This window comes from Orcinus orca, chromosome 13 (assembly GCF_937001465.1).
Source record: "Orcinus orca chromosome 13, mOrcOrc1.1, whole genome shotgun sequence".
NCBI lineage: Eukaryota > Metazoa > Chordata > Mammalia > Artiodactyla > Delphinidae > Orcinus > Orcinus orca.
In genome coordinates, this window is record NC_064571.1 from 1,666,079 (window position 1) to 1,692,460 (window position 26,382).

The 26,382-nt window shown below is 41.1% G+C and overlaps 1 protein-coding gene across 1 annotated transcript; it reads right to left on the reverse strand.

The window, feature by feature from the left end:
• Positions 1-24,925: 24,925 nt before the first annotated feature.
• LOC101275193 (transmembrane protein 14C-like) lies at positions 24,926-25,258 on the reverse strand. The gene has a single exon (XM_033401642.2). It carries the CDS (start codon positions 25,256-25,258, stop codon positions 24,926-24,928), a length of 333 nt encoding a protein of 110 aa, XP_033257533.2.
• Between the last annotated feature and the right edge of the window lie 1,124 nt (positions 25,259-26,382).

Here is a 26,382-nt window from a genome sequence, read left to right on the forward strand (position 1 = left end):
ATGTTTCAAGATCAATTTTAAATGCTTTTCTTTTAAAAAAAAATTGAAAGGATGGACAATCTGAACTGTTTTTAGTCCTAAATAACCATTTGCGCTAATACCAGTTTTATTCACATGTCAAGTCAAAACTCCCATTCTTTGGGCAGCTCTGCTTACTTGCTTTCAGGAAGGTTGGACAGAATTAATGAAAAAGTATAGTAGCCCTAGATCACAGGAAGTTCTTTCCGAGGTGAATTTAATGCCAGGAGTTGCACAGGTTCTAGAAATCAACATAGTAAAAACACAGTGGGATGCCTTTGACCTTCACTTGCTGTATATACTTGACTCATTCCCTTAAGAAAATACTGTATCCACAAAGCAATTTCACTTTGGTTGACACAGGAGTGAATAATGCCCATACTACAGTAGCATTTCCAGGCAACCAAGATTCAATTCTCTGAGTTTTATGCAAAATACCCTTGACTTCAATACATCTAAAATGCTTTTGACACCCAACCTTTAAAAAATGCAGTGAGATGCCTAAAATTACTGGAATTTGGAGCAAGTGGTGTCCTCAGATCCTGCCTGGAGAAGACCCTGGTAATCACGTAACCCACAGCCAGCGTCTGAAGGAACAATCTTAAAATCCAGGCAAACCTTTTAGTGGGTTTATAACTATAACTTAAGCTTCTTTGATTGAATGTGGATTGGCTTTACTAAAAAACCTAAGCTAAAAGTCATCTATTTCAATGACCTTTTCATTGAACCATGTTATATTCAGGTAGAGGCATGTACCTAAGTGTAATCAGCTCAACACCTGTGTAACCAGCACCTAGAAGAAGAAACAGGATGTAAGACAGAACAAGAAGGCAGAGGGACCTCTGTGTTCCTCCCCGTCACCGTTCCCCAGTGGCAACCAGACCCTGACCCCATAAACTAGCTCCCCTGCTGCGAGCTTTACACAAACAGACTCACACACTGTGCTCTGTGTGTGGCACCTTCAACTCAACTGTTCTTCCATGCTGTTGCTTGTAATGATAGTTTGTTCATTCTCATCCCGATACAGCATTTGATCTATCCTTTCCATTAAAAAGATGCTCTGGATCTACTTTCACATGACCCATTCTAGGAAATAGTTACAATTTTCAAAGTAACTTCTTCTCAAAGCTGAAAATCAAACAAGATAACAGAGAGTGGGGGTGGGGGTGGGGTGACACAAATGTGTTTTTCCTTGAAATGTGAGTGATGATACTCCTGTCGTGTTGCTTTGACGGGATTAGAATAAACATCAAACACGATTGCCTCTGAGCACTGAAAAGCACTGAGAAACAGTATTTTCAAAAGTCACCATAACTTTTTGTGTACAACACGTTCAAATCCCGTATATTTTCTTCCATTTCTGAAACCCACCCTCAGATTTGGTGGAACCGTTTCAAGGAGGTGCTAATTGATTCCGTCTTCCTTTTTTTTTTTCAGTCTAGAAGGTCTAAAATGATTTTTGAAAGGAAAAAAAAACACACTGCCAGCATGCATATTTTCAAATATATGACCGGTCGGAAGAGGCAGAAATTCCATGCCTCTGTACCAGGAGCATATTTTCAGAAGAGTCCCCATTTTTATTACTGCTGGGGTAGTACTGGGACCATCTGCAGAAGCCCTCGAGCAAACACATTATCTTGAGAGCCTGCAACATCTTACCCAAAGCACAGCTCTGCTTTCAGATTGCTTCCTGGGAAATGCTTCCACACACCTCCCCACGTCATCCAGATGAGAGCTTAACGTGGTCACCGCATCATTCAAACGCACGATCGTCTCAAGCTCATTTCCAGGAAGAAAAATGCAAGCTCTGCCTCTAACGGCAGATATAGACCAAGGCTTAAAAGTCAAAATTAATTCTACGTTTGACACTCTGCTGCATTAACTAACGAATCAAACCTAGATGACCTTTTCTTTTGAAAAGGAGTTTTAGGAGCTTTGACATCTGAGGAGAAAGAAACCAGCCAAAGCTTTTATCTTACATTTACTCCAAAAGATTGAAAAAGTAGTTCAGAATGTTCAAAAATTAGAAGTATGTCTTTTTAGCCAACTGATATTCCTTTACTACTGCTAACCTTTTCCCGAAAACATTGTGTATAAAACACGAGGAAGATCTAAGCTGATTTCAGCCTCAAACTTCACACGAACACACACGCACACTTGTGGTTCTGTGTGTATGCACAAGACATATAACACGAAATCTAAAACCGAGCTGCTGTCAGGAGTGTCCAGCTGGTCGAGAAGGGCCAAAACCAACCTTGACTGGTCTGCAGGGGGTGGGCCGGGGCACATCTCCCCAAGGTCAGGATTAGCGCTGAGCCCTCCGTTTCTCTGTCTCTGTTTCATTTTTTATACAACTCAAAAGGATCTGACTACACAGTCTAAGTTTCTTTCCAGAACTAACAGGCTTTGATTCTTCTTCAGAAATAAATCAAATGGTGAGAGGCAAGAAGGACGTCAAAGCAGAGGCCAGGAGCTGGGTGATCAGAGTTAGAGGAGGTTGGAGGCCTGGCTGCTGGTGAGGAATAAAGGATCAGATCCCCAGGGATTTCTGGAAAGGCCTCCGGATCTAGGAACAGCAATAACCCACAGCAATGGCCTAATCCTCGTGCCTTTGCATTTCCTGCTGACTAAGGGCAGGTGGGGGAGACAATACAAGAGTCAGAGTCTGTCCAGAGGGAGGGCAAGTTCAGGAGATGGGCATCGTCAGACCATGGGGCTCCCCACCCACTTCAGAGAAGGCAGCAATTCAGGGGAGAATATGGTATTTGGATTTTTAAATAAACTTTTAAAAATTCTAGAATAGTTTCAGATTTACCTAAAAACTGCAAATTTTTGCACTCTGCTCAATGATGGATAAATAATGTGAATGAGTAATAAACCTTTGTTCAATTCAGTTAGATTAAACTAAACCCCTGCCATTTTAGGGCTCCTTTTACTCTGTTTCTGTTGTAGGATTTACCTTTGTTTTTTCCCAGATGCTTGTCCAGTAGTATCATCTCAAATTGTTGAGTAGTTTGTCTTTCTTCAGTTACCATACACAAAATTTGAATTAGGGTCAGGTGCTGGACTGTTTCTTTTCTAACTGATTTTGTTTTCCATTCGTCTGTCTAGTTATGCAGCAATACCATGCTGTTTTAATGTATCTGGCTTTACAAGTAACTTTTTATGTCTCCTAAGCATAATTCCTGTCCATCAGTCTTCTTTTTCAGAGTTTTCCTCAAATTCTTTTTTAAAATTTTTTTCCATGGGCAATTTTGTATCTTTCCCTCGTATCTTACGTCTACTCCTAAATATGTCAGTTTTAAAACTGTGATCCTTGGACTCCAGTTATTACAAATAAGATAGCTAATTTTTCTCAATTTCTTTTTCCTTTTCTCTTTTAACATTTCAATGAGTATAAAATCCTTAGCTCACTCTTCATTTCTTTGGATGTCTTTGTCCTGTTGCAAAAGTTCCTGTGGAAAAGAACAAAATAAACTTCATTCTCCCCCTATGTCTTAGTTTGCCCTGCTGCATTAAAAGTTCTTTCTTTACCCTTGAAGTTATGTTTTTAAATACATTTTTCAATTCTGTTATTTTGGTTTCCTTTTTCAGCAACTCACATGTTGGATCTCTTTTGCCTCTCATCTATATTTATTTTTCTCTTTATAATTTTTTTTCTGATAAAATTTCAAGCATACAGAAAAGTTGCAAGAGTTGCAGTACTCTTATTTTCCCTTTACCCTGGTTCATCCATTTTTTAAATATTTTGCCCCATTTGCCTTATGGTTTGTGCATTCTCTCTCTCCTCTCTTTCTCTCTCTCACATATATATATATATATATATATATTTTTTTTTTTTTTTTTTTTTTTTTTTGCAGTACGCAGGCCTCTCCCGTTGCAGAGCACAGGCTCCAGACGCGCAGGCTCAGCAGCCATGGCTCACCGGCCCAGCCGCTCTGCGGCATGTGGGATCTTCCCGGACCGGGGCACGAACCCGTGTCCCCTGCATCGGCAGGCGGGCTCTCAACCACTGCACCACCAGGGAAGCCCCTCTCACATATATTTTTATTTGCACTCCTTTACCTTAAATATATCAGTATATTCCCTGACAACAAGGCTATTCTTTTATAAAACCACAAAGCAATGTTCAAATCCAAGAAATTTAATATTGATACAATACAGTTATGTAATTCACAGTCTCTGTTCAAAGGTCATCAACTGTCTCAATAATGTCTATCATAAAGACCGCCCCCCAGCCCTGCCCAGCCCAGGGTTTCATAAAAGGCCACACATCATAGTTCATCATCATCTCTTGCGTCTCCTTTAAACTGAAGCATTCTTGCACTTCACTTTAATAACTTTGACCAGTTGTCTTTGAGAATATCATTCAATGTGGGCACTTGGATGTTTTGGTGTGATTAGTGGCAGGTTTTACACGTTTGGGGCAGAAACACCACAGAAGTGATGTTGTGATCTTCGCAGCGAATCATAGCAAGAGGTACTTGATCTCGCTTTGGTGCGAAGTTAACTTCCATCCTTCAGGGAATATGGTGTCTGCAAGGTTTCTTCGTCTCTAATAAGTGTCTTGTGGGGAGACACTTGGATGGAAACAAGATGTTTACAGGCTCAACCTTTCTCCCCCTGGTTTTGACCCGAGCCAATGGCTGTCCAACAGTGATTTCCTAAGGCCACTGTGCCTTCCTCTTTTCTCTGTCGGTTTTCTACATGAAGAAGGAGTGTTTCCTTCTCATTCATTCAGGGATTGACTGATTCTCAGCTTATTGGATGGATAATACTTTCTTTCCCTTGTTATTTATTTTGACGCTCAAATGGTTTCAGAATGGACCAGGGGGAATGTGTGTGTAAGTTGGCTCGTAGGGCCTTTTGGCGGGTCTCCATTCTCTGGCTCCTTTCTTACTCTGAGCACAAAAGGATGCTCTGTTCCTCATCTTGTACTTTCCTTGCTGCAATCCTAGAATCAGCCACTTCTCCAAGGAAACCATTTTTTTCAAGCCTTTTGTTAGAGGATGGTTTGCAGAGCTCAAGATGTGGGTGCCCCTGGTGCTGAGAGAGCTGGGGACTCTATGGATAGAGTCACACACGTGTGCACCTGCACATGTGTGTGTGCGTGTGCATGCACACAGTCGTGAGATTACAGACACCTCCGATTCCTCTGCACACAATGGGGTCCGTTTTAATTTCCACCCTCTCTGTACTTGTAGCTCAGCCATCCAACAGGAGAGGAGAAGGTTGAGGCCAAGTATCCTCAAGATATTTACTTATTTTCTCAATCCTAAAATAATCAGAGGTAGTTTCAGAGTTAGTAACCGAAATGACCGTGAAAAACACAGTCACTAATCAGGATTCCATATGTATATACCATTTTTATCTTCAGGCTGAGGTAAATAGTCAAAATATTGTGTTCAAAGTTTTTTGGGCTAGTTTCCTGCTCGCCTTTGTCCTGTAATGTTTTTAACACTTTTTTCCCTGTTTTCTTTTGAGCTTTCTCATTTCTACTCTTCATGTCACTTCATTTTTTTTTAGTGTTTATTTGCTCTTAGACTCTATCCAATTCCATCCTCCTTTTGGCGATGATTTGTGTTTCATCATCTTTCACCTGAGTTCTTACATTTCTGCTTCATTGTATACCTTTTAAAATAGCACTTACTTTAAATTAATGAAAATTTTATTTTTTACAATTTTCATCTCTTCCAAAGCAATGCTTTTCTGGAGAATCCCCTTCCTCTGTTGGTTGTCTTCACTGTCTTTTTTTTCTTTTGCAGCATCTTTGTACGGGTGCTGTACAGAAAGGTTCTCCTTCTTTTTCCATCATGCTGGTCAAGTGAGTGGGCATTTGGAGCCAGTTGCCTGCAGGACTGAGTGAGGGTGAAGCGGGTGTGTTTCCACAAAGCACGTGCTCTACTCCTTGGCCTCCACACGCAACTCCTGCAAAATTGCTGTTTCTGTGCAGTTCCACACACAGTCCACCTCCTCTGCTTTTCTTTGTATTGTGTCACCTTATTCCTGTAATTGTTTTTCACAGTTTTTCCCTCAGGGTGAGAGCCACATATCCTCAAACTTCACTTTTGTGAGCCTCTTGAAAATCTGCTGACACTGGGCTCTGTCTTTGCGAACATTCACCCACAGGTCGTTAAATCGATAGGCTTGGTCTCATAAAAATTCTATTTTCTTAAGAGCCCGGCCACTCATGTTTACAGCTGCATGCTGCCACCAGCTAGTAGTTTTTTCCCAGGGAACTCACTGAAGTGCATTCAATGGATTCCCCTAAGACAGGTCCGAGCGTGCTTTTTACGGACGTGAGTGTTCAGAATTCCCTTAGCCTGGTTCCTCAGAGAGCTTATGTGTTACTGCTTTGTTAGGAAGTGAGATCTCTGGAATCAGGAGTGGGAAAAAGGAAGAGGAAGCAGGGAACGGGGGAGAGGCCAGCAGAGTGCATGGCAGAGCTGCCCGGCTCCACAGCAAGCTCGCTCCACTGTCCATTCATCCACCACTGTCTTGGAGGGGCCCTCTTCCTACATGTGTCAGGGAAGGAAGAGGAAGGACAGCGCGCAGGCTCCCATTCCCCAGTGATCACAGCTTTGCCCCACCAGTGGTACTTTCTCACATTTCCAAGCCGAGGCCATGATTCTTACACCTCAGAGTAGACAGGCTAGCCCTGATAAGAGCTGCAGGTGGGCAGGCAGGAATCACCACTTTGTGCTGACTTAGCTTGGCCGTCCGTCCTGGTTCCCCAGATGTTCCCCATTTGAGTCTTCGGTCCCAAAGTACTTATTAAAAGCACCTCCTTTGGTTGAAAAAAATGTTTGGGGATGGATGACAAATCACATGGTTACATGGCTGCACCAGGAACAATGCGCCCAGCTCCCTGGAGACCGGTGAGTCTGACAGATCCCCTGTACGCAGAGGATGTACACAGTCTGCAACATGTGTCTGGAGGTCTTGCCTTCAAGTAAGCTGCCTGGTCAGTCACTCGCTCTGAGAGGTTGAGGATGGCTTTCTCCTTTGCTCAGAAATGTTCATCTTGATGTTCTGGGGACCTAATTCTCTCCTGCATGTGTCTGCTAATATTCAGATATTCAGATATAAGAAAAATGGCACAATGCATGGGATGGTACTGACCTGATAATCCTCAGAGGAGGAGATGAGGTGTTTATTTAGATGAGATATCCAATACGACCTGAGGAAATAATGGGGAATGTAACATTCAACCTGAAAACTGTCACCTGTCAGTGTCACTTCAGTGGTGACACGCATTGACTGAGTTTAATTAACTGGCCCTTAATGTACTATTAAAAAGTCTCTGCTCAATGCAAACTAGTTTATATAGGATGGATAAATAACAAGGTCCTACGGTATAGCACAGGGAACTATATTCAATATCCTGGGATAAACCATAATGGAAAAGCATATGAAAAAGAACGTATATACGTGTATAACTGAATCACTTTGCTGTACAGCAGAAATTAACACAGCATTATAAATCAACTATACTTCAGTAAAATAAATTTTTTAAAAAGTGTGTGCTCAAAACTACTTCAAGAACATGCATGTAATTTAGAAATTGTTACAGGGTGCTAACTTCAGCCACATCTAAAAAGAGCATTATCACACAAAATTTATCTTCCTAAATAATCTCTAAATATTTTCAAACAATCCAGTCCTAGTATCCAATGTACCGTTCTGCTTCTTGTAATTTTGGCTTCAAAGGTAAAAGTTAATTGGATATACTGAAAACCTCAGTGACACCCCAGAGGTAAAAGTCATCCATTTTAATTATGAAATGTTCAGAGCACATCATGTGAGCTGTGGTCAGCCAACATCCGAAATTCAGATCATGAGTCATCCCAATATGCAAATCACAAAGCAAGGGGCAAGGTTTTTCCAAATGTTTTCTCTCCCACAGGATTGAATTTGCATCTAAAATCACAAAAATACATTTCTGAAAGATTCAGTCACAACACAAGCAAGAGACACATTAGCTATAAACTGTTCTTTGCTAAGGCAGCAACAAGAGAGCTGGGAGGGGCAGGCCACGGAGCCCCTTCGGTCAGTGAGGTCAACAGATCAGAAAACTGGGATTTGAGTTTAGAAGAAAATGATTATAGACAAAATACCGGAAAATAAAAACTACAAGAGTCTGTGCTTCCTTATTATACAGATGTTTGCTATTTCCTTGATTCTCTGACACCCTCAAAAAGAAGCTGCTTCATCAACTTAGTAACAGACTTTTGGAGGAAAAAAATGTACATATGTTTGGGTTTTGTGCTTATTTTTTGACTAAACAAAAATAACATACATACCACATACTAACTCATTATTCTTTCCTTCTGTTGTTACAAGTTTCCCTACTTTCAGAAGTGAAAGATTATTCTAGAAGACTTTTGGTCATCACTAGCCATAGATAAGATTATGGTGGCACATTGTCTTACAAAATCCATCCTTGTTAGTGTTTTTGACCCATTTAGCTGTTTTAGAATCAACAGCATAATTTTGAAACATGTCCAATAACATTATGGTTTTGTCTGAATTTCCTACGATTAAACGTATAGCTTAAGTTTTTGTCTGACTTGAATCATATTTTGCTGAAAGTTAAGCAGCTCTTCCTGACATTTTGACAGACAGATGTTCATTGAGTGACAGGAATATGAATTCATTATGCCAACCATCCCAAATTCCCACTATGAGACTCCTGGCAATTCCTACAACCTTTGATTATATTGCCTGTAAGGTGACAGGCATTTTTTGGCATAGGAAGTGGTTGTATTCTTAAAGTTATAGTTGTAAATTTATGTTTTAATATATCTTAAGCAATGAATTCCAGATCCAAAACTGAGTTAAATTTCAAAGGCTTCTACTACCACCATTTCTATTGCAAATAACTCTACATATGTAGAGGATGGACAGTACTTTCTAGGGCAAATCCATGAGTGATAATAACCAATAATCATTTACAGAGAAGTTCTACTTCTGGTTTGTAGCAGACCCACGCTCCTCCTTGCCTACAAGATCTGGATTAAAATTCATTTAAAAATCCTTCTGAAGGAACTGGGGAGCAGCTGTGACAAGATTTGAGTGGCCAGATCTTGGAGAGAAGGGAAGTTCTTAAGGGGTACTTACCTGTCTGCGCGTAGCTCTTCTTCTCAAAACGTGTTTCGATCCATGGCTCGTGGCAAGAGTGTGAGAAGCTGGTCAGTGGGAAGGTGTTGGGAGGCTGAGAAGCCAGTAAAGCTTTCAGCAGCACCCTAAGCTTAAAGGACAGACATGGAGTTTGGGCCAGCCAAGGTCACTGAGGTGGGTTCCAAAGAAGCAACATTTGAGTTGGCCAATTGTCTTTATCACTTGCCTGTTTCCATTTTCAGTGATTCCTGCTCTGTCTGCTTTCTCTCATTAAGTAGCAGAGTCAGCTCTGCTTTGTATCTAGTCTGAAAATCTCAGCCTTTTAATTGGAGTGTTTATATCATTTACATTTAAAGTAATTATTGATAAGGTTAAGTCAAGGTAACCATTTTGTTATGCCTCTTCTATTTTCTTTTCTGTTTTTGGTCACTCTGTCTCTTTTCCTGTCTTCTTCTAACATTGCTTTGTTCTCAGACAGAGAAAAAGCACTTTAACTCAATATGCAATCCAGGAAGCTATGAACTAAATAAATGTAAAAGGGCTTGAGCAGAAAAAACTTAGAACCTATAATGCATTTGCCCAGGACAGTTTTATCCTGAAGAGAAGAAGGGTGTCAGAAAGGGAACGGGGAGTAACCAGGGACTGACTCCTACACCTAACCATTCCACCCTGTTTACAGACCTTCACTCAAAGCCAAAGTAAAAATACACTTTGTGGCAGCCATTAGCGCCATTTAGAAATATCCTGGTTCTTCTCCTTATAATGACACAGTAGGACTGTACTTCCCTCACCCTTTGAAACTGGGTGTGGATGTGTCACATGCTTTGGTCATGAAATGCGAGTGGAATAAGTATCACTTCTGGGCAGAAGCTTTAAAAGCCAGTGTATGAATCACAACGCTATCCCCCCTCCACCTCAGGAAGCACAAGCTGTTTGAAATCAAAGTCTGCTGGGATGAATATGTGAGCGAATGTGACAAATCTGCTGACTGTGTCAGAAATGAGTGTAGTGAGAAATAAACTGTGATGTGGTGAGCCGGTGAGATGCGGGGTTGCTTGTAGTGCAGCACGACCTAACTTATCCTGATACACTCTCTACAACTTTTTAGATGAGACGATGCAGACTTTATAGCTATGCATCCACACATATGTACACATGAACACAATGTGAGTTTCTTCTTAGCTGTGGTTGTATGTTTTATTAATATTCAGGTTCTGATTTGTACTTCTAGCCTCAATTTTATTTAACATAGAATTTAGTTTTTGCAGTACAGTAGAAATTAACACACAACCATACTTCAATAAAATAATTTTTTTTAAAGAACTTAATATTTTTCAAAATTATCATATTATATGTAGAATCACATGCTTTTGATTATCATTAGTGGGTTTTTCCAGTCTTTTTTTATGATTACACCTTTTATTCTCAGCATTTAATCTCAAATTATTCATTTTGGGAAAGACTTGGGCTAATCCGTTAACAGGGAAGTTATGGGAAGGCTACTTAATATATATCCTTATATGTTTTACATTTCCTCAAACTCAAGCAACTTACTAGAAATGGATTTTGTGGATGAAAAAGGCTAAGTATTGGGCTCATTAAACAATGGACCTGGACTCTAACTCTATCTTATCTGTTATTTTTATCAATGATTTTTAAATTGCAGAGTAAAATCCCTTGGTTCACACCTGCCTAAGATCTGCTCTGTAGATAAGAACAAGCTCCAAACCAATAAAAATGACTTGTATAAAATCATAAAATTATAAACCTTTTTTACTAACTCAACATATATTTATCTGACATCTGCTCTATGCCAGGCCTTGGGGACACACTAGCAAATCAAAGCCTTTGACCTCATCTGCTTGCATTCTTCTAATTTATATTTTTGTATAGAACATTACAATATAAAATCTCAAAGATCCTAGGAAATTATATATGCTCAGAAATGTGAGTTTGTCTCCACTTTGCCTGCACTGTGTCCACTGTGCTTCTGCTCCCGTTCACATCTATGGCACGTCCCGCCCTCTGACAGCTGGCTTTCCTCCTCTTCCACCCAGACACTGGCTCTCCACCACGGCTCTGGTTAGTCATAATGTTTGTTTCTCAGAATATCACCTTCCTCCAGGCTCACAGTCTATCTCATGGCCTTTCTTGAAGCATCCTATTAGCCTGATTCCAGCTACCTGTATTTCTCCGTATTTCTCAGCTTAAATTCCCAAGACACCGATTCAGACTTGTCCAGCGAGCTTTGGCATAAGCCACTTAAAAAGCATGTAGATTTGGAGGAAGTGCTCACCCCAACTCAGTCAGGGCCTGAGAAACATGCCTTCCCGCTGCACAAGAATGGACGAGGACGTTTCCTCAAAAAGCGCCAGGAGTGGAGACGGTTCCCTTGAAGAAGCAGTAAGCATGGTTCATGATTATTTTGCTATTTACAAGTGTTAAAAAAACCCACTCTATTTAGACCACAGGTTCTTAGCTCTTAAATCCCCAATAAGGATGAAGAGTCAATATAAACTCCTTATGTTACAAAGACAAACTAAACTAACATAGACAACACTCAACTAACATAAATTGAACTAAAATTAAATTAAGTTAAAGCCAATGCAACGAATGTTGAGGGTGTGGAGAAAAGGGAGCCCTTGTGCGCGATTGGTGGGAATATAAATTGGTTCAGCTCCTATGGGAAACAGTATGGAGGTTCCTTTAAAAAATTAAAAATAAAATTCCCATATGATCTAGTAATCCAACTACTGGGTATATAGTCAAAGGAAATGAAATCATTAACATGACGAGGTATCCACACCTCCAAGTCCATTGCATTACTTAAAATAGCCAAGATACAATGTGGAATGTGTTCACCGATGGATGAACTGATAAAGAAAATGTCATATACGTATGGCTCACAGCCTCTCTCAGAGCACCCAAGCCCTGCACTTTATTCCACCATAACTCTTCCCCATTCCTCTCTCTGCCTCCGAGTCTTGAGTCTCTGCCGAAACACAGTGACAGTGCCTAACTCCCAGCCATAAAAAAACAGCCTCTGTTTTCATTCAGTGACCTTTGTTTACTACCACAAGAAAAAAAAAAAACAAGTTTGGGAATTAAGATGATAAATACCTATAAAATCAGAAAGGATCTGAGTAGGGCAAGCAGAGACTTAACCAGTACATTTTTGTCCTTTGAGAAGGACGTCGTAAGTTACTCAGTGTCATTGAAACTTAAAGTCAAGGTCAGGAAATGTCCCCTATGGAAACAATCATAACAAAACAGACATGTCAGGTCACCATGAAGGAGCCCATCTTAGGAGATTATTTGTAAAGTTGATACTTACTAAGTACAGTGTTGCCTCTGTTTCTTCCAAGGTCCCGCTATCAAAACAATTTGACCAAGAGCTGAGTAAGTAAGAAATCCACAGTGAGAGGCAAAAACTGAGATATTTGAGGGTCGGCTCCCATCCACATCCCGCCTCTTCCTTGAAGCTGGTGCAGATCCTTTAAGCACACTCAGCTCTCTGCTTGCCTCCAGTATCACCCTCACAGCCCACGAGAGCCCATGACCCTGAACTCCATGTTCTGTCTGATGCATAGTTAAGTAACTACTGTCCCTGGTCTTGCTAGGGTTCCATGAGTTAATATCAGATCCCTCAAGCAACGGTTAATTTTCTGAGGGCAGAAGTATAGATGTACATCCTGGACCACTCACTGTGGTAGCAACACAACTGGACTGACCACAGTCACAAGTCCTCGTGAAGCGCCTATGTCTTCCTACATCATAGCTCTTCCCGTAGTGTGTGCAGCTGCCTGTTTTCTTAGGTGTCCACCACCCAACTAGAAAGACCCTAGGGCAATAATTGCGTTCTTTCATCTTTACATCCCTGGTGTGTAGCATAGGAGCTGGCTCATAGTAGGGCTCGATGCTGATGTTTCCTAGGCTGTCGACTCCCATCTGAGAAACAGCTACACGTGAGTCAGCAATGACCTGGCCGAGGTAGCAGTGGTGTGTTTAATATACCAGGGGTTGCAAAGTTTTCCTTAAAGGGACAGATGGTCAGTTTTACATGTGCAGGATACGGGGTCTCTGGTGCAACTACTCAACTCTATCCTTTTCAGACAGAGCATTCCCTAGACAACAGAACACAAACGAGCATGGCTGTGTTAATACCACTTCCTTCACAAAAACAGACAGAGGGCTGGATTTTGAGACCAGCCACAGACCTACCTTTGACATAGAATGTCAACACCTCAAAGGGCTACGAGCATCTTAGAAACATCCAACGAATCCAATACTTCAGCCCAAGGCTCTGTCTCTGGACCAACCTCAAAGGCGATGTGATTTGTTGCCTGCATTCACAAAGGAAGGAAGCGCAAATTTTCACATCAGTTAGGGCAGAGGAAAGTGGAGGCTGGGCGAAGAGCCTGCCCAGGGAGGAGCAGAAGGGACCGTGGTCTTCAGTCTCCACAACGACCGTGAGTGAGGCTCTGACCCCCTCACTTAATGCTCAAAGAGCACACTACAAAGCAGGCATTGTCATTTCTAGTTTACACCTAAAGAAACAGTGATGCAAGTTTGCAAACTGTCTTGTTTGAGAACACAAGGCTCCTGGGAGGAAAAGACAATGTCAAGTCCAGGTCTACCCACTTGCAGTAGCCCTGGGCTCAGTTCCAGGACTGGAGCCGGTGTCTCAGGACAGGTGCTGTGTGTATTTACAACCGTGACCTGCAGTGACCAAACAACCCTAGCCTCCACTCACAATATGACGTTTGATATTCTCTTAACTCTGGAAATCTGTCACCCAAAGATGAGAAGAAACCTTGTATGATGGAATTAAACAGCTTGGATTAGCAACTGCACTGAAATTATCATTTCATGATCGATTATCAAATTCATGATCTCAGCAAAATGCAACCCATTGCACGTCTGTAAAGAAAGAAGTCTTCGGGTTAAAACGGTTCCATCTATTTCAAAAGTAGAGAATATAGTTTTTCTATAATTAAAACAGACTATTCTTATTACTTAAACACATTTTAAAGGTATATAAAAGTTCTAGGTTTCAAGTTCTCACTAAGATGAGGCTGAGCTTATTTCTGGAATGAACGCAGATCCACAACTTGCTGTGTCCTCTATTTCTGGCGGACCTTACCTGTTCCTCCTGGCCACAGCCTTTCTTTATACAGATTCCATTAAAAAGAAGCATGAAGATTTGGGGAATCAAAATCACACACACAAAGCCTGTTAATATAACTGACTCAAAATATACACTAAAAAGATGATAAAAGTTCATTTGTTCTCCAGTGGATTTTGACCTAAGCTCATTGGCTGTCTCCTTTCAAAAGACGCAAACTTTTTAGAGGCAGTGCAGAAACAATGGCTAGATTCTCAAGTGTGCCAGTGGAGGTTTTCCTTTTGAGATGCTGATAAAGAGGTTGTTTTGTTTGTTTGTTTCTCAAGTTTTAAACACACACACACACACACACACACACACACACACACACACACACACACACCAATGGCTGGAACAAATTCCTTGTTTGAGTTCAAGGGCAGCGAAGCTCTCATGCTTCCTCTCAGGAAGTCTTTGCACTCACTCTGCCCCTGTCCCCAGATCCTCTCCTGTTCTCGGGCATCTCAGAATCTCCCCGCCACCAGCTCTCCAGAGGTTTCCTGGCCCTGTTAGCCTGTCCTGGAGACTTGAAGAAATTCTTGGCTATGGTGTTTTTCCTAGGGTTTTAAAAAGTCATTTTCTTAAAAAATAGCAATTTAACATTCAGGTTATTTTGAAGCCTTTGCAGTCAAAGACTGCACAAGCAAAGGTTCTTATAGCACTCTCACCCACATGTCCATATGTTATATGTTGGATAGCCAAGATGTTAAACATAAGCTTTAATAAATGCAGCGAGGCTAAATGAAGTCAGCAAGCATGACATTTGCATTTACTGTTTAACCATGACTTAGCCTCCCTGTTCCAAATGCAGACAGACAGGCTTGAGCGTGAGAGGGGAAAAAAATCAGTCTCCCTGGATTCTTACCAGTTTGTGGACATATATTATAATTTTCAAGTCTACCATCTCATTTCTAGTGTTTTTTTTTTTTTAGCTTTTTTCTTACCTCATTTTTCTTTCTTCATAACCTCATTTCGTGGCTCAAATGAACACAGAGGAAGTAGGGAAGGAATATGGCAAACAATACCTCTCAGGTATGTTTGAGATAAGATTAGAACGCAGAGGATCAGGCTTGCCTGGGACTCGTGATCACGTGATGTAAGTTACCATCCTGATGACTGCGGCTTGTTTTGTAAAACACAAAGTCTTCAAGAATACTCACATGACTGGGTAGTCAGAGGAAGAGCTACAGAAGAATACATCTTTGTTACTTGATTTCAAGTATAATCGCAAATAGCTTTCGACACTGACAAGGGAGCAACATTCAGACTCTCTCCTTGTGGAGCCGAGCCAAACACCTGGATGGAGACTGAAAAAGCAAAGTCAAGCAAATTACCTGTCATTGAATCGTCGTGAAGTGAGACACTCAGGTCTTCGGAGACATCAAACACCACCTTTTGATGAGTGGATCCCTCTTCAGAGCTAAAATTCTCTTTAAAACTGCCCTGTGTTTCTTACATAAAAGTCAGAGTGTCTTCAAATGAACTTATCTACAAAACAGAGACTCACAGACACAGAGAAGAGACTTGTGGTTGCCAAAGGGGGAGGAGGGATGCAGGAGGGATGGATTGGGAGTTGGGGATTAGCAGATGCAAACTATTACATATAGGATGGGTAAACAACAAGGTCCTACTGCATAGCACGAGGAACTATATTCAGTATCCTGTAACAAACCATAATGGAAAAGAAGAATATATATATGTATATACATGTATAACTGATCACTTTGCTGTACAGCAGAAATTAACACAACATTGTAAATCAACTATACTCCAATAAAACTTTTTTTAAAAAGTCAGAGCATCTTACGTCACAGAATGGCGCAGAGTTCCAGAGACATGGAACAGCCGTGGGGAGAGCACTTCGGGGGCTGGGCTGTCCTCCAGCAAGAAGACAGGAGGTGAACTAGGACACACCACCAAAGACAGACTGACAGCCAACATCTCTGAGGATTCACTGCAACAGGTGGGGGCCAAGTAATTCACCTCATTAAGCGTCTAAATACCCCCGGCATGTAATCTGTACTGCTCCTAGGATACTGCTAACGCTACTGCTAAGAGCAGCTATGACTTACTGATTGATTGTTGTATATCAAGAACTGTTCTAAGCACTTCATGTTTACATCTATGCATTTAGCCCTATGGCAACCTACGAAATCAGTCCCACTTACTAGATGAGGGCAGAGACCTGCAGAGATCCACTCACCCAACCGACACGCCTGAAGCCGTGTGGAGGGGTGGTCCTGCAGAGGGCGACCGTGTGGAACCTGTCCCCTCGGTCTCTGAAAACCAGCAGCATTCCAGTCTGGAGTGTTCTGTCCGGGGATCCCTTCCATCCACCCAACACGTGACTAGCTGAATAACTACTGTTTATTGCTCTAGGACGGAGCCTGTGCCCTGTCGGTCTTGTCTCTTTCATGGGTCCTGTTTATAAATGCAGACACAAACCATCTGATGACCACGAACATTTCAGCTGCTCTTTTCCTCTGCTCTCCGCTTACATACATCTCAGAACCCCCAATCCCACTGCTCAGCTACTAGCTGTCAGCAATAATGAATAAACTGAGAAGGACACAGAAAAATGCAGAGGAGGGGGATTCTGCTGCTTACTTTATTCACCATGATCCTGGCGACTAAAACTTCTTTTTTAATTTTAATTTTATAGTGGAGTAGAGTTTATCTACAATGGTGTGTTAGTTTCAGGTGTACAGGAAAGTGATTCAGTTATACATAATACATCCACTCTTTTTCAGATTCTCTTCCCATATAGGTTATTACAGGGTACTGACTAGAGTTCCCTGTGCTCTACAGTAGGTCCTACGAAAACATTTTTAAGTGTTAGCATGTGGTGCTCTAGCATTTAGTATTTTTACCCTGTAATACATTAATACAAGTTTTTTCATTCTAAGGATGAGACCTTCTGGTTTGACCTTTTAGAGAGAACCTTATTTCATTACAATGCCGTAACTATCTATCTTTTCTGCAAATGTCTTTCAAATATTTATATCAACCTCAGATTTTCACAGTTCACGTAAAGCTTGGGAACAGGAGTTCATTGACCTGGAGAAGGTAGCATCCCAGCTCACTATAACCAATTAGACAACAAAGGCAACGCGAGTAGTGAGTAGAGAACTACGTTTAACACTGTCATCTGACCTCCCCATTTGTAAAGAAAGCAGGAGGATGACAAGGGAGGTGGTACCAGAATCATCCCTTCAGCTAGAGAAGGGATTGGAAGCAACACCTAGGCCAGCAGCTACCCCGACACTTCACAGCTCTGAACCTGCTAGTGTATGATGATGATGTTTTTCTAACTTAATTGTTAAAACCAAGGCAACATAAGCCATTTTTCCAAAAATGGTTCAAATCCTTATGCTTTGAATTGTTTGTCTTTAACAATAAAGGGATGCATTATGCCACGTAGTGCGAAATCAGGGGTCAGGTGGTTTGACAATTGGAAAACAGAGTCACAACAACTTCCCCAGAGATCTATGTTCTTTCCACCTTCTGTTTTACCATTTGGTTGTCTTTTACCCACATGCTTGTCCCCTCATGACTGCAGAAAGGCTGAGCAGGTCTGAGCATTCCATCTTTTTTTTTTTTTTTTTTTTGGCAGACTTCATTGTTGTTTTATTTTAAGAAATTTCCAGTCACCCCAACCTTTGGCAACCACCACCCTGATCAGTCAGGAGCCATCGGCTTCAAGGCAAAGCCCCTCTACCAGCAAAAAGATTACAACTCGCTGAAGTGAGCATTGCATCTTCACACAGCGGTAGCCAAGACCTCGGGACAGAATGGTCCTCCTTTGCACCACTTTTTAATAAAGAAGAAAACCTTTTCAGAGACCCACCACCAGCAGCAGCAATGATGAATTCTGTTCAGAACTCTGGCCCATTTTTTTAATTGAATTCCTTGTTTTCTTACTGTTAAGTTTTAAAAGTCTGTGAATATTCTGAATACCAGTTCTTTATCAGATATGTGTTTTGTAGAAATTTTCTCCCAGGGGGTCTTTACATTCTCTTTACAGTGTCATTCACAAAGCTAATTTTATTTTAATTTTAAAGAAGTCCACCTTAATAATGTTTTCTCTTTCATGAACCATGCTTTTCATCTTGTATCTAAAGCGTCATCACCGCAGAGGGCAGTCAAGATGGCAGCGTGGGAGGACACGGAGTTGGCGTCTCCCCACAACTAGGGCGCCTGCCGGCCGCTGGTGGGGAATTCTGACGCCCAAGGAGACGGGAGGAACCCCAAAGTGAACCAGTAGGACGTGGGGGGACTAAGGGGGGAGGAGAAGTGGAGGCCAGGGAGATCAGGAGAGGCAGGTGGGAGGGGCCCTCCGGGACCGAAGGAGCAGGAGAGGAGAGGAGGGCGTTTGCCCCGCCCACTCGAGCCCAGGAAGCCTGCTGGGCTCCCAGGTGAGGTCCGCTGCCCTCTGAGACCAGGGGTGGGGGACACGCCTGGGCCCCTTCTGTTCCTTGAGCCTAAGCCCCATCCCGGACACCCCCGGGAACTTTTCCAGCCCTGTGGGTCCTGAGCATAGGCCCCACCCACCACCCAAACCTCACCCTTGCTTAGGCCCCGCCCCCCACAGCTAAGGCCTCCCCCCCCTTTTCTTTCTTTCTTTTTTTTTTCTTTTCCCTCCTCCTCTTTTTTACTATTGTGGTACTGATGTGCCTTCCGGTTGTTGATTCATCTGTATTTTTACTTTTACATTCTCTCTGGCATGTCTGCTAGTTTCCTCGTCTGATTTTATTTTTCACTTTGTTCTTGTCCTTTTGTTTTGTTTTGTTTGCCACCCCACGCGGCTTCTGGGATCTTGGTTTGAGAGCCTGGGGTCGGGCAGAAGCACCTGTGGTGGGAGCTCTGAGTCCAAACCACTGGATTAACAGAGAACCTCAGACCCCAGGGGATATTCATCAGAGTGAGGTCTCACGGAGGTCCTCATCTCAGCACTAAGACCCAGCTCTACCCAACAGCCTACAAACTCCAGTGTTGGAAGCCTCAGGCCAAACAACCAGGAAGGCAGGAACACAATCCCACTCATAAAAAAAAAAAAAAACGAGACAGCAAAAAACTATGTCACAGATGAAGGAGCAAGGTAAAACCTACATGACCAATTAAATGAAGAGGAAATAGGCCACCTACCCGACAAAGAATTCAGAGTAATGATAGTAAAGATGATCCAGAATCCCGGAAACAGAAGGGAAGCATGGATTGGGAAAATACAAGAAATGTTTAACAAAGATCTAGAACTAAAGAATAAACAAACAGAGATGAACAACACAATAATTGAAGTGAAAAATACACTGGAAGGAATCAATAACAGAATAACTGAGGGAGAAGAACGAATAAGTGAGCTGGAAGAAAGAATGGTGGAAATAACTGCTGAGGAGCAGAATAAAGAAAAAAGAATGAAAAGAATTGAGGACAGTCTCAGAGACCTCTGGGACAACACTAAACGCACCAACACTTGAATTACAGGGGTCCCAGAAAAAGAAGGGAAAAAGAAAGGGTCTGAGAAAATATTTGAAGAGATTACAGCTGAAAACTTCCCTAACATGGGAAAGGAAATAGTCACTCAAGTCCAGGAAGCATAGGGAGTCCCATACAGGATAAACCCAAGGAGAAACACACCAATGCACATATTAATCAAACTAACAAATATTAAATTCAAAGAAAAAATATTAAAAGCAGCAAGGGAAAAGCAACAAATAACATTCAAAGGAATCCCCATAAGGTTATCAGCTGATCTTTCAGCGGAAACTCTGCAGGCCAGAAGGGAGTGGCAGGATATACTCAAAGTGATGAAAGAGAAAAACCTACAGCCAAGATTACTCCACCCAGCAAGGATCTCATTCAGATTCGACAGAGAAATCAAAAGCTTTTCAGACAAGCAAAAGCTAAGAGAATTCAGCACCACCTAACCAGCTTTACAACAAATGTTAAAGCAAATTCTCTAGGCGGGAAACACAAGAGAAGAAAAAGACCTACAATTACAAACACAAAACAATTAGGAAAATGGGAATAGAAACATACATATCGATAATTACCTTAAATGTAAATGGATTAAATGCTCCCACCAAAAGACATAGACTGGTTGAATGGATACAAAAACAAGACCTGTATATATGCTGTCTACAAGAGACCCACTTTAGACCTAGGGACACATACAGACTGAAAGTAAGGGGATGGAAAAAGATATTCCATGCAAGTGGAAATCAGAAGAAAGCTGGAGTAGCAATTCTCATATCAGACAAAATAGACTTTGAAATAAAGACTATTACAAGAGACAAAGAAGGACACTACATAATGATCAAGGGACCAATCCAAGAAGATATAACAATTGTAAATATTTATGCACCCAACATAGGGCACCTCAATACATAAGGCAAATACTAACAGCCATAAAAGGAGAAATCGACAGTAACACAATCATAGTGGGGGATTTTAACACCCCTTTTACACCAATGGAGAGATCATCCAAACAGAAAATAAATAAGGAAACACAAGCTTTAAATGACACAACAGACCAGATAGATCTAATTGATATTTATAGAACATTCCACCCAAAAGTGGCAGAATACACTTTCTTCTCAAGTGCACGTGGAACATTCTCCAGGATAGATCACATCCTGGGTCACAAATTAAACCTCGGAAAATTTACGAAAATTGAAATCGTATAAAGCATTTTTCTGACCACAACTCTATCAGATTGGAAATCAATTACAGGAAAATAACTGTAAAAAACACAAATACATGAAGGTTAAACAGTGCGCTACTAAATAACGAAGAGATCACTGAAGAAATCAAAGAAGAAATAAAACAATACATAGAAACAAATGACAAGAAAACACGATGACTCAAAACCTATGGGACACAGCAAAAGCAGTTCTAAGAGGGAACTTTACAGCAATTCAATCTCACCTCAAGAAACAAGAAAAATCTCCAATAAACAATCTAACCCTACACTTAAAACAACTAGAGAAAGAAGAACAAAGAAAACCCAGAGTCAGTAGAAGGAAAGAAATCATAAAGATCAGAGCAGAAATAAATGAAATAGAAATGAAGAAAACAAAACGAAGATCAATAAAACTAAAAGCTGGTTCTTTGAGAAGGTAAACAAAATTGATAAACCCTTAGCCAGACTCATCAAGAAAAAAAGGGAGAGGACGCAAATCAATAAAATTAGAAATGAAAGAGGAGAAATCACAACTCACTGCAACTAGAGAAAGCCCGCGCACAGCAACAAAGACCCAACGCAGCCAAAAATCAATAAAATAAATAAAATTTTAAAAACACTTTAAAAATGAAAGAAATCAAAGATGACATAAACAGATGGAGAAATATACCATGTTCTTGGATTGGAAGAATCAATACTGTTAAAATGACTATACTACCCAAAGCAATCTACAGATTCAATGCAATCCATATCAAACTACCAATGGCATTCTTCACAGAATTAGAACAAAAAACCTTACAATTCGTATGGAAACACAAAAGACCCTGAATAGCCAAAGCAATCTTGAGGAAAAAAAACAGGGTTGGAGGAATCAGGCTCCCCGACTTCAAACTACACCACAAGGCTACAGTAATCAAGACAGTATGGTACTGGCACAAAAACAGAAATATAGATCAATGGTACAGGATAGAATGCCAAGAGATAAACCCACACACATATGGGCACCTAATTTACAACAAAGAAGGCAAGAACATACAATGGAGAAAAGACAGTCTCTTCAATAAGTGCTGCTGGGAAAACTGGACAGCTACATGTAAAAGAATGAAATTAGAACACTACCTAACACCATACACAAAAATAAACTCCACATGGATTAAAGACCTAAATGTAAGACCAGACACTATAAAACTCTTAGAGGAAAACATAGGAAAAACACCCTTTGACATAAACCACAGCAAGATCTTTTCTGACCCACCTCCTAAAGTAATGGAAATAAAAACAAAAATAAACAAATGGGACTTAATTAAACTTAAAAGCTTTTTCACAGCAAAAGAAACCATAAACAAGACAAAAAGACAACCCTCAGAATGGGAGAAAATATTTGCAAATAAAACAACTGACAAAGGATTAATCTCCAAAATATACAAACAGCTCATGGAGCTCAATATCAAAAAAACAAACAATCCAGTTAAAAAATGGGTGGAAGACCTAAATAGACATTTCACCAAGGAAGACAGACAGATGACCAAAAGGCACATGAAAAGATGCTCAACATCACTAATCATTAGAGAAATGCAAATCAAAACTACAATGAGGTATTCCCTCATGCCGGTCAGAATGGCCATTATCAAAAAAGCTAGAAACAATAAATGCTGGAAAGGATGTGGTGAAAAGGGAACCCTCCCACACTGTCAGTGGGAATGTAAATTGATACAGCCATTATGGAAAACAGTATGGAGGCTCCTTAAAAAACTAAAAATAGAACTACCATATGACCCAGCAATCCCACTACTGGGCATATACCCTGAGAAAACCATAGTTCAAAAAGAGACATGTACTACAATGTTCATTGCAGCACTATTTACAATAGTCAGGACATGGAACCAACCTAAACATCCATCATCAGATGAATGGATAAAGAAGATGTGGCACATATATACAATGGAATATTACTCTCCCATAAAAAGGAATGAAATTGAGTTATTTGTAGTGAGGTGGATGGACCTAGAGTCTGTCATACAGAGTGAAGTAAGTCAGAAAGAGGAAAACAAATACCGTATGCTAACACATATATATGGAATCTAAAAAAAAAAATGGTACTGATGAACCTAGTTGCAGGGCAGGAATAAAGAGGCAGACATAGAGAATGGACTTGAGGACATGGGGTGGGAGGGCAAAGCTGGGGCGAAGTGAGAGTAGCATCAACATGTATACACTACCGAATGTAAAATAGTTGGCTGGTGGGAAGCAGCAGCATAGCAGGGAGATCGGCTCAGTGCTCTGCAATGACCTAGAGGGGTGGGATAGGGAGGGTGGGAGGGAGGCTCCAGAGGGAGGGGATATGGGGACATGTGTATGCATATGGCTGATTCGCTTTGCTGTGCAACAGAAACTGACACGGTATTGTGAAGCAGTTATACTCCAATAAAGATCTATTTAAAAAAATAAGTTATACAATGAGAAAAATGCAAGCACTGTTTAAACTCTTGATAAGTATTTTACAAAGAAATAAAACTTTAAAACTCTAAGAAAAAAAAAAGTTATCACCAAACCTAAGGCTATCTAGAATTTCTCAGTGTTATCTATTAGAAGTTATATAGGTTTGAATTTTACAGCTATGGTTCCTCGTACTGGTAATTGCTGTAGAAATGGGCAGAAACACATTTGCCTTCCTACAGCAATCTCTGGTCAGAGGTTGGCATGAACTTAATTGGTTTTCACTACTGATTTTTAAACTTCCAACATTGGAATTACGTGGCATATTAGGTTGAGGTTGTTCAGAGAAACAAAACCAGTAATGTGTGTGTGTGTGTGTGTGTGTAAATAGGAATTGGGTCACACATTCATGGAGGCAGGTGAATGCTAAATCGGCAGTGTGGGCTGCTAGGCTGGAGAACCAGGATGGTACAGTTCCAGTCCAAAGGTAGTCTGATGGTCAGATTAGCCAAAGTTTAAAAAATCCATGGTATTCTGTGATGGAGAGAATTTGGGGAGAAAAGGGCATGTCCACTATTATCTGGAAAGTGTGGATTGCAAAATTTTTTGCAAAATAGTCAAACAATTTCTATAAATGTAAAAGTCACCTATTATTTGAACAAGCTATCATACACTGTGGAAATCAATTCCAGGAGTTTCGGACTGTAAACTTTTTTGTTGAAAAATTAAAGAATGAAAGACAGAATAAGGAAACAATATGTGTAAATACAGAGAAAGGTTTAGAGGAATATTCTACCAAATTATTAAAAGGCTGTGTTGGGGGGGATATTGAAAAGATGATATTAAATTTATTTTATAAAAACAAAACAAACAAACAAAACAAAACAAAGGTAGTCTGATGGAGAATTCCCCCTTGCTTGGGTAAGCAGGTCTTTTTGTTCTACTCAGGGTCTTCAGTTGATTAGATGAGGCCCACCCACACTATGGAGAGCAATCTGCTTATTCAAAGTTCACCAGTTTAAATGTTAATCTCATCCAAAAACACCCTCCAAGATGACACATAAGATTAATCATCACACCTGGGGAGCTTTAAAAAATACTGATGCCTGAGTCTCATCCCCAGTGATTTTGATTTCGTTGGTCTAACATGTGTTCTCAGCATCCAGATGTTTATCAGGGGCCCCAGTGGTGACACCTTACATTTTATCCCTGGAGATTTCACCTACAGATTCAGAAAGAAAAGGTAACACCAACGTACAAGAATCAAACTGTATGCTTCTACTCTAGGAAGAAGCTCTTGTGTTACACTCTACCCACCCCTTTAGGGTTGTAATGATAATAACTGACTTTTTTCTCTGCAAAGTTGGGTTTTTTGGGTTTGTTTTTGTTTTAGGTAAAATGTCAGAACATGTGAAAATGCTGTACTAATTTATCTTGATATGCTAAAAATAGTGAAAATTTAAAATTCTTCATGAGTCCAAGCTGGGCCATGACTCCCACTGACGGGGCTAACCCAACGCACTAATTCCAAGTCTGGCGACCGTCCGCAAACTGGTACCTGCAATTAAGGCTGCAGGCATACGTTTTCCAGAGTGGTAGAATCTCATTCCCGTAATGCCAGCCAAGGTTCCAGATGTAACTAAGAAAACCCAAATGCTCCTTGGATCCTGAGACAGTTGATAGGCACCCAGGCCCACTAATCCACCCAAGGGGAGCCTGGCAGCCAGGGACGGGACACTGCCTGCTTCTGCATAGCCAGTGATCCCGCCGGAAGCAACCAGTGCTACACAGCCAAAGCCAATCCAACGCAAAGGCACCAGTGGGCCGGAGTCCTTCTGCATTGCTCTTTCACTCCGTCCAAACGGAAGATCACACCAGGCCTTCACCTCCTTCCCCAAGGCCTGCATTTGCCGACGAGGGTGCACAGGCCTAGGAAACCTACTGTTTCTGCCACAAAGTTTAACAATATTTTTTTCTAATTCTATTCCTCATCAATTTCCCCATTCCTCCTTGTTTTACACGTGGCCATGTTAATTTATACTTGTGGTAATTAAAAATAAATTAGATTTAAAATTCAGTTTCTTAATCACAACAGGACTTTCAACGGATTCAACAGCCACCTGCTGGCTACTGTCCGTGGTGTCAGGCAGCACAGATACAGGCTCTTTCCATCTTCGCAGAGTTCTGTTGGGCAGCCTTGATCTAGAACAGCAAGCTTAGCTCAGCATGCTCTGTGCCCAAAACTGAGATTATTGACACACAATCCTGCCCTCACAACACTTAATACAGCTGAAGAAATAATGCATGTGCATACACAATTATAATAAAATGTGATACTAACAATCATAACGTATTCATTACACAAATACTTGGGAATCGAGATCCACTTCTTTTTTAACAATCCACCTTTTAAAACATTTCAGTCCCACTTTTCCCCTTAGGTATTAAAATTGTATTTCCATATACTTAAAAAAAAATAAAGAATGTTTATAAGCAGCAGTAACAGGGGTAATGGGGTAAAGAGATGTTTCTTAAGGTAATTTCCTGCCCTATAAAAAGCGACACCCCCCGCACCGTCACCAGGTATAGGTGACCCAAAGCAGTAACTGTAAAGTGTGACAGGACCAGAAGTACCGTAATTAAATTAATCCTCGAGAAGTGTAACAGGAAGTGAGAAGCATGAATCCTGAAGTACGAGCAGAACCGGGCTTGTTGGTTCTGCCTTAGAAAGCCCACAGGGCACAGAAATATGCAGCCAGCACGCCAGCTCTCATATTTACAGTCAAGCAGACCACAAAATTATGTCAGCCCCACTGCTGAATTCTCTCCCCCTTGGCGAGCTGCACGAGAAGCCCAGACATCAGAATTTCATTTGTGCACGTGGCATCAGAGTTATTCCTTGGAGAGTGAAGTGGTGGCCTGGGGTGTCTACAGCCTCAGAAAGGAATTACTGTCAGGCCGTGTA

Bases quoted from the DNA above. Each gene is read 5' to 3' on its own strand.
- LOC101275193 (XM_033401642.2), bottom strand. From the start codon at position 25,258: ATGCAGAAGGACTCCGGCCCACTGGTGCCTTTGCGTTGGATTGGCTTT.